At 35.7% G+C, this 9455-nt stretch overlaps 1 protein-coding gene across 2 annotated transcripts; it reads left to right on the forward strand.

Annotated features, from left to right (window-relative positions):
* Positions 1 to 355: 355 nt before the first annotated feature.
* Positions 356 to 5447, forward strand: LOC137710463 (AMSH-like ubiquitin thioesterase 1). Of its 2 annotated transcripts, none has more exons than XM_068449486.1 (14): positions 356 to 701; positions 1619 to 1683; positions 1826 to 1901; positions 1993 to 2193; positions 2410 to 2504; positions 2959 to 3061; positions 3137 to 3183; positions 3331 to 3685; positions 3903 to 3992; positions 4072 to 4134; positions 4243 to 4317; positions 4619 to 4681; positions 4843 to 4895; positions 5014 to 5447. In XM_068449486.1, the coding sequence occupies exons 1-14, from the start codon at positions 582 to 584 to the stop codon at positions 5186 to 5188; spliced, it is 1581 nt and encodes a 526-aa protein (XP_068305587.1). In that variant the 5' UTR covers positions 356 to 581; the 3' UTR covers positions 5189 to 5447. The 2 variants fall into 2 exon arrangements, with proteins under 2 accessions (XP_068305587.1, XP_068305586.1); XM_068449485.1 differs by having other exon boundaries at positions 358 to 701; positions 3322 to 3685.
* Positions 5448 to 9455: the final 4008 nt, after the last annotated feature.

A 9455-nucleotide genomic window follows, 5' to 3' on the forward strand; every position in this document is an offset into this window, starting at 1 on the left:
TTTTTGGAATAATTTAATTTTTTTAACTTTTTATAATGGGTGTAAATATAACATGGATGGGGAAATAAGATAACGGGGTGAGTCTGGCAGCTCTCTAAAGAAAATTCTATTATTAGAGTAATTTGATAATTAAGTTCATTAATTCATTTCAAGTGAATTATAAAACAACTCATATGGAACTACGTCATTCTTATTATGATTCTAAATGGATTAGTAAACAATTTTAACATAAAATCTAATTCTGTTTTATAATGAATACAATTCTTCTTCGATACATTTTCGCATAATTTTATTACGGATTAGTATATGAGCCTCAATAGTTGGCTTGTAATTCAATTCCCTCAAATTTTTTTTTCATGTTTCCCAATTTACCCCCGCGAAAGAGTTAAAATTACTTCCTTGTACGCACCCTTTCTCGGTTTTTCCACCCTCTCTTTTCTCTGGTTACGAAGCCGCCGTTGCCGACCTTGCCCCGGGCTTCCATGCTCAGAACTCAGAAGCAGGCATCGGAGCGAGTAAACCCTCGATCGCAGAGGATGTTGCATGTGTAGAAAGAAAGAAAAAATTGGTAAAATTAGAAGATGAGGTCGTCGTCTTCCTCCGATAGGATCAACGTTGCCGCGAGTGCCCAGCGACTCGATGTCGACAATCGGATTCCGCTGCGTATCTACTTTCGGATCGCCAATAATGTCCTCAAGCAGGTTTCACTTCACTCTCTCCTTCTCCTTAATTTTTCAGCAATTTTGTTAATTAAAGTTTCATTAATTTTGAATTTATGATGGGAATATTGAATTTATTTGTTAATTAGCTTATTTTGGAAGTGGAATTTTGACTGTTGGTGCTCTGTATGAGCGCGCCTTTTTATATGGATTATTTAGATGGAATTATTGGTAATTTGAGTTTCAGAAGCTGAAATATCTTGTATAGATCATTAGGGTTTACTAAGGATTTCAAGAATTCAAATTGGTAGCTTGCGATTGATAGGACCCGAAGGATCAGTACGATTAACAGAAGAAGAACAAACACAACGAATTTGATCACTTGTAGGGATCATCATTATCATTCAAGTAGGAAATAACTACATAAATAAATCGAATGCAGTAAAGCAAAAGCAATATTTTAGACAGTTTCGGTGTTTAACACAAAACCGGGCACAGTGGCATCCTAGAATTCATACAGTTGACCCCACTTAGTGGGAAAAGGCTTTGCTGCTGTTGTTATTGTTCGGTGTTTGACTCACTCAAATTATAGGAATGTATCAGTTGCGTCGTGAATTGCAGCTAAAGGGATGTGATAACTTCAGCTTAATTATATAGAGCTTGCTATTCTGGTGCCAATGCATCTCATCTTGTGCATTCATATTCTGAATACATAACAGATGTCCTCCTTACGTGCCATATCCATTGCCGCTATAATGTATATTGAAGTGTATTTTTCACTAAATTTTGCAGTTACTTTTTCGTAATACATTGTGATATTGATGTTTAGTTGTTCCTTTAACATCGTTGCCTCTTTTATATTACTAGAAAATGATTAATATGTATTTTCCCCCTAGTTTAGTTTCTTGTTTTTGTTTTAGAATGTCGTTTCAGCTCATAAAAAAATTGTTCAATTGTAGGCTGACATTTTCCGACAAGAGAAGAATATTATAGACCTATATATTATGCTACTAAGGTTTTCAAGGTACGTACGTAAGCACCAGTCAATTAATTATACAGTCAGCTAGGTTATATGAAGTAGGTCAAAAGTATACACAGAATGTGTGTGTGGAGATATGCAAAAATGTTTAAAAGTAATGGTGAAACTTTTTGGTTTTCTACGTCAGTTTGGTCTCTGAGACAATACCGCGTCATCGTGACTATAGAGCATCTGTTCAAGGAGAGAAGGGTTTCTTGAAAACGGTAATGTTGTCATTTCATCTTTAATTCATAATAAAAGTTATTTTTATTATTCTGTTTTTGTGCACAATATAACTTTTGTTTTTTGCTCTAGAAATTGTTTGATGCTCTGAATGAGCTCGAGGAGCTCAAGCCAGCAGTGAAACAAAAGCTTAAGCCAGCTGCGATACTTAAGAACAATGAATTTAACAGGATAAACGGAAAATTTAACAACGGGTGGAGCCATAATAACCAGATTGATTTTGTGGTTTCTCCTCTCAAGAAGCAATCGTTGATTAGCTATGATGCAACCAAGGTACAGTTAGTGCTTACTGCTTTGTCATGCTAACGGACATTAGACGTATCATATGAAAAAAGTGGAAACTACTGATCTCAATTTTCGTTCTTTGACCTTGTTGCCTGCCGGTGTCATTTTTTCCTTATACTTTGCTTCTTCTTTCATTTTCCGACTGCCACTATTATACGTGTACTGTTGAAACAATTTTTCCTTATGCTATTCTATGTATGACAGGCGGCAAGATCAGCTGCAAGAGAACTTGTCTATCAGCCTCCGAGGTCTCATCAATTTTCCTATGCCAAGCCTTTGGAGGATCAATTTCGCAAACTGTAAGTATTTATTTACTTTACAAAGGTGTCTCCTATATATTCTTATTAAAAAAACTAAGAATATGCCCTACATGCTTTACGCACAAACTCTAGTTTACTTCCATGAGAGGGTAATTCGAGGATTTCTTGAATTGAGATAATTATAGTATTATACATACACTGCTTCCACCCTTTTATGTACATGTGGATTTTAAAAAACATTTCTAGCTGAATATTTATCAGAACAAAAAAATTTATTTTGAGAGCCATCTTGTCTGAGGGAAAGATTATTCTGCATGTGAAGTTTGCTAATATGTCATTGTGTTTGAACCTTCTTTTTGTTTCTGCTTTCTGTCTCGAAACTTGTCGCATATTTACCACACACGTACTGTATGGGACAGTGAGAAAATGAGTTAAGTTTGGTATTATGAAAAGCTCCTGGTCTTGATTGCCCTTGCTTGTTTGCTTTTTGTAGATCCATAGTTCCACGTCCAAATGAGGAAACTCTTTCCAGACATTCTATTTTGGGCCCAAATGGCCTTAGTGGACAGTGGCAGCCACCTAGAAGTGATATAGGGGTATGATGGTATCTGACTATTGTTTTTGGTTCAAAGTAGAAAAAAAAAAATGTTCACTTTTCTCTTAAATTGCAGGTTCGCTATCCAAGTATATTAGACTTGACTCCTATTGAAATCCCAAGGTATGTCTCCTGGTCAACTTTCTGAAGTTCTTTTTTGGTCCTGATACTAAACAATCCAGGCAGTTCTCATTCCATGATATATTTACTTCTGTTTCGTAAGAGTTTGTAGCTTTATATATGCATCTGATAAGTTTTCAGGGCAAACAGCATGGGACAGTCCATAGAAGATGAACATACAAGTAAAAAAGAGGAAAAGACAGATATAAAGGATGCTAGCGACTTGGAACCTGAAAGGTCAAGTTTGGAACCAATTCTTACCCAGACTACTGATGGTGGCCAGAAGGATTTTACAGAGGAACTTTGCTCCCTCATTTCTTTCGATTCAACAGAAACTCCTGATCATACAAAACTTATCAGACAGCCTTCTCCTCCTCCTGTTCTTGCGGAAGTACAAGACTTGATTCCAGCAGTTTCACCTAAAGTGTCGGAGGTAGAATGTGGACTAGAGACTCTCTCATCGGATGAACTTCTTCGTGCTGAATCTCCCTTGCAATTACACATTGTAAGATTCATGACAAGTTCTTTAATGTTTACTGTATTTTCTTCCTTTTTGGGCATTCAGCTGTTTGTCAGGAACAGAAACTAGAAACTTTTAAATGCAAGATCTTTCTGATGATAAAAACTTTTGATAATTATTCGGTCATGTACGTGGAAAATCAATCACATTGACAAGAATCTGTAGGTGCTCCCTTTACCTAATAATTTGTTTCTTTTTGCAGTCAACGACAATGATGGAGCATTTCATGAAGCTGGCTAAGTCAAATACTGATAAGAGCTTGGAGACGTGTGGCATCCTAGGAGGCTCACTAGTAAGACTGCATAACTAATTTACCGTTCAAAGTCTTTGACTTCTTAAGATGCTAATGTTTTAATATTTCCATTTGTCAGAAAAACAGAAAGTTTTATGTTACGGCTCTCATCATACCTAAACAGGAGTCAACCGCGAATTCGGTATGGCAGTTTTGTGCCTTTTGTACTATTTCATGTTTTTGCCTCACATATATCAGTATACTTGGCCTGGTGATATAACTCTTGTCCAATATACATTTTTTTTAACAGTGTCAGGCCACGAATGAAGAGGAAATATTTGAAGTTCAGGATAAACAATCTCTCTTTCCTCTTGGCTGGATACATGTGAGTAATTTGTGCTTCAATCACTGATTAAAACATCATGCTTTGATCTTCCTCTGATTCATGGATGAAAGCTAGTTTCATATTTGATTTGGTTATGATTTTGCAAAAAGAGTTACACTTCTGTAGCTTTTGGTTTCATTTAAAGGATAATAATATGTAAATGTAATATGCTCAAAAGCATGTCTGTAGTTGCATCTGTTTCAATGCCTAATCTATATATGCTTAAAGTTTACCCTGGGATTTTCTTTATTTCCAATCATTATGCTGACCATTCAATTGTTCATTATGGCACAATTTTCAGACGCATCCTACACAGTCCTGTTTCATGTCGTCGATTGATCTCCATACCCATTATTCATATCAGGTGAATGCCTTTTATCATCTACGCATAGCTTTCTTTGTGTCAGTTGGAAACCATTTTTAAGTGCTTAGAGGATGTGAGTTTATTTTGATAGACAGAAGCTAAGATGTTAGTGTACAAAATTATAAAACCGTGGTTTACACAAATGCTTATTCCATGTTCAGATTATGTTGCCGGAAGCTGTTGCAATTGTCATGGCACCACAAGGTGGCTCAAGGTAAAAGATCGATCACATCTTGAATGTCTTGCATTATTGGTGGTGTGACCGTAGAAATGATTTTTGCTTGCCGTACATTATTTTTGGTACATTAGCTTTTGTTTTTTCACATGTACAGAACCCATGGCATTTTCCGATTGACAAACCCAGGTGGCATGTCGGTCATTAGACAGTGCCAGCACCGTGGTTTTCATCCACATGATCAGCCACCTGATGGTGGACCCATTTACAAGACCTGTGCAGATGTTTATATGAACCCCAATCTAAAGTTTGACGTTATTGATCTTCGATAGTTAGACAAACGGTATTCAGATGGCTCACCTTCATTCCTGCAATTGTTCATACCGTCGTATGTACAAGTATTCTTTTGTGTGTGTAAAGAATGAAATGTTGCCAGGCATGGCTTGAATTGGGAAGACTTGGGAACTGTTTTTATCATTTGTCGATTGTTTCCCAAGGACGGATGACTAAGTAATTAAGCATTGAGTCGAAGAGTGTTGCGAGAGTGACTTGCGTTTTACTGGTTTTGTTATCGATATGAGGTCTTTAAGATATGCTCGTCTAGAGAGCTATAACTGTTTGTCTTTGATGTACATGTTCACCAGAATTTTTCGGTAACCCTAATCGTTTTCATTTTATGTGAAGGAAATAAGGGTCACTGACGACGATTAGGGTTACCGGAAAAACGTCTTTACTCTCTAACTCTCAAGGAATGGGCCTTGAGGATTACATTATCTCCCCTTTTTTTTCTTGACCATTTTCAATGAAAGAAAAGCATCTTGAACTGGGTACCGGCAAACCATACGATACAAACGATTCCTCATAAGTCGGTCCCTTTATAATTTCCTTTTACATGAAGCTGGTGATATGATGATTGCTTAGTTGTGGGTCCACAAGCAAACATAACTTCGATCACATGTTATTGTGACGGTATCACAAACCAACATACCTAAATTACATAGCAATTTGTGATGGGATAAGGTTTATGTCTATACCCTTACCTATAATTTGATCATCAATCAGGACGGCTTAAGATGAAACCGGGATGCCTAAGTGCCATTGTCCTAAACCAATCATGCGACGTTATGTGAACTCGCTAAAAACGTCAACAACGCTTGATAGGTTTAGGATACCTTGTCTATGTTGAAGTAGCTCCGTGTACCCATCGAGTATTCTAATGTCACACACCATTGTTGAACACTGATCCAGCAACATACCAAGTCCAAGTGGGTCAAGTTGGTCCCATATATATGCACAATGAGTGGTTTATCACCATTGTGGTAGTTGTGGGCAAGTCTCTGCATCTTAATCATCCACCCTAAAGAGTGACAAAGGAGACTGGTCACATGGCCAGTTACCACATATGGATTGTATGTCCTCTACGAGGTGGAAAGAGTTCGAACCTTATGGGTCCCTACTCCCAACCCTCCTCCATGCCTTAAGGTTTTGCTCATCTAATCTACTCTTTAAGTCACGGAAAGCGAAATTCGAACTTGACTTTAAGAGAGCGGCTACACTCTCTTCACTAACTCAACCTGTATTTTCAGCCTTAACTAAACAATAGCATGTTGCAATTCATAAACTATTAGGTTATTCAAAGTATAAGAAAATTGCTCGAATGGACCTACATGGACAGTGAGGGCTTAGCTTAAAGTTTGATCTTATCCATAATACCATTTTTAAGCTAACCCTTTTACTTAAAAATGGAGTCCTTGCTTATTATATGTGGAGTCGAAGGTCAATAATGTTGAAAAAAAATAAAAGGTCAACAATGTCCAACAAACATGTTTATTCAAGAATATCCTAATAGAAGCTCAAAAATCTGATAATTTTAAACGTTACAGCATCAAGAAGCAAGAGAAATTAAACGCTTTCTAAATGCATGGTGACAAAAGGTCTCACTTGAGCACACAACAAACATTAACTCTCACGTCAATGAAAACTTTTTGAGAAGGACAAACACATCCTTGCAAGCAAAGGTGTATTAAACTATTATATGAGGATTAGCGGATGCAATGTTTAATTAACTCTCAATAATTTATGAGAAGATTGAGTGCATGTCTACAAATGAGAGTGCATGACTATTGCCAACGAAGGTTGGTTAAGTTGATAAGGATCGTTCTCTTTGTTAGACTAAAGTTTAGGTTTGAGTCTTGCTGCCAACACTTTCTTAGTAAGCGATCTATAAAAACTAAAAAAGAGGTTAAAACACCCTCTGTAAATTCTCAAAGAGGTTTAGTATATGTATTGACCTTGAAATGGGTAGCCTCTTCTCCTCCTTAAACTTTTTAGAATCGAAAGAGTGCATGAATATTATGTGCACCCAAACCTAACCTAACCTAACCCAGTCAATTGTACTAGGCCATGGTCAATCCAAAATCTTTGATCGTAATGGTATAGCATCACCACCTCAATAATTTAAAGTATCTTTCGATCTCAAAGTTTCAACAAACCCTATTATTCTTTACTATTAATGCTTAGTCAGTCCTGTGTACCAAGTCATCGCCTACTCTGTGCTTTGACATAATTACAGCTCATGCTACTGAATAAAATTATGGGCCCATCTGAGGTAAATATATAATCATTCTTGTCCTGCTTATATGAGTTTTATTTTAAGGATTGTGTTATTCGTACATTTTTTTTTTTTATCTTTCACATTCTTATTTGAATATTCTCGTTCACCTTTTCAATTATTATTTCATCACATGCTATGGCATGACGATCTGAATTGTCTGTTTTCTAGGTTACATTTAAAGACCAATTTTGCCAACAATCAACTAAATTCAAAAGCGTTTAGTCATTTAACGGTTATTTAATCAATAGACAAAACATGTTTTTCATATAAATTTGAGATTTGACAACATTAAATGAGCGGTTAAATGATTTCAGATTTTTGTTTTTTTTGTTTTTGCACAACTGATCTTTAAAAGATGAACTATAAAGTAAATGATTTTAATCACCGAGCAACATTACAGAATACAAGATAGAAGGAAAACTAAAAAAATAGAGCCGATAACATCGGTAGCATCCCAATCCAATAATTAAAGACAAAAAATGAGGCAATTATCAATTTATCATGCAAAGATTGGAGGATACCAAATACATATTTGTTTCATGAACTACTCAATGATTAGCAAATCTGTTTTGCAATTGCCAAACCAATGGTGGAAGCATCTAATTTTAAGTGTTTTTTTTTTTTAGCAAAAGATTAGAATTTAGATTTGGTTGGTCGGTCGGTCGGTTCTTTCGTCTGATGTAAAGTTGTAACCAGACATTTGTGCAGTAATAAGCATTTAATCCTACTGAATAAATTAGAGTTTCTGAATTTCGGGAATATCTTTTGCCAAGTTTTTGGCTTACCTCAGTCAAACTTGTATTGTAAAACGTAACAGAATCCTCTTCGAATACGAATCTTTTGAATTTTGGGATTAAAAAAAATGATCATTTTGGTTCCGATTCCTAATCATTCTAATTGTTAGACTGAAATATTGTTTGTTTAAATATTTTAATCGAGATCCTTAACATCATTTAAGATATTTAACTCATGCATTTATACATTTAATGTCCCACAAATTATGAAATTTAAACAAATTCAAACAAATTTTTTAAAAGATAATATACTTAAAATAAATATTACAGTAATATTGTTCTTCACAAAATTATAGAAAAAAATAATGTACCCACATAATTATTCTTTTTAAAAAAATAACTACTGATATATTTTAAAATATAAAATAAATACATATAATTAGGATGGGTACATTTAGCAAAATTAAAAATGGGTACAAATAAATTAAAAATATGGGTACAATGGGCACAAAAAGAAATTAATATATGGGTACAAATGAAAACTGAAAAGAAAATTGGTACAATTAAAAAAAAAAAGTTGCAAATTAAAAATGGATCCAAACTAAAAAAAAATTGATAAAAAATTTAGCCATAAATATAAATATACAAAGGTAACATTTCTAACACTAAATGAATATTCCTTCAAAAAACACTAAATGTGTCACAACGCGTCCCGGAATTTTAATTCCGAGGACGTGAAGTTATGAAAATGCCCTTAAACGGGATTAAGGGGCGTAAAATATGTTGTAACTTGATGATTTGGGGATTGGGTAGGATCTCACCTCCCTCAAATCTCTCCCTCATTCCCGTGCCTTGTCTCTCTCTCTCTCCTCCCTCACAAATCTCTCATTCTCTGAGAGTTCTCTCTCTCTCCTTCGAACTCACACAGACCACCCACAAACCACCCCAAAACTATGCCAACGAAGGATCTAAGACCACCATCGTACTCCTGAAGACCACACGAACACGATGGTACCAATTTCAGGTGAGTTTCACTTCGGAAAACATGGATTTCAATTTCACTGTGCGTGTGCACTGTTCATGCACACGTAAAACTTGATGTTTTCTGGGATTTTGAAGCTTGTAGGAAGCTTGGTGAGGTCCTAAGGAAGCTCGGAGTGCTTCGTTTGAAGGATTTGGACGTCGGGATCACGAACTGTAAGTCCGGCCGAATTTTCGAATTTTTAGAAAAGTTTGATTCCGTTGTTTTTA

The sequence above is a fragment of the Pyrus communis genome, chromosome 12 (genome assembly GCF_963583255.1).
Source record: "Pyrus communis chromosome 12, drPyrComm1.1, whole genome shotgun sequence".
NCBI lineage: Eukaryota > Viridiplantae > Streptophyta > Magnoliopsida > Rosales > Rosaceae > Pyrus > Pyrus communis.

What these genes read in the sequence shown, in the direction of transcription:
- LOC137710463 (XM_068449485.1), top strand. Translation starts at nt 582, where the DNA reads ATGAGGTCGTCGTCTTCCTCCGATAGGATCAACGTTGCCGCGAGTGCC. An exon ending in ATGCTACTAAGGTTTTCAAG is followed by an intron (nt 1,684 to 1,825) that starts GTACGTACGTAA and finishes TTTCTACGTCAG; the next exon opens with TTTGGTCTCTGAGACAATAC. An exon ending in GCACCACAAGGTGGCTCAAG is followed by an intron (nt 4,896 to 5,013) that starts GTAAAAGATCGA and finishes TCACATGTACAG; the next exon opens with AACCCATGGCATTTTCCGAT.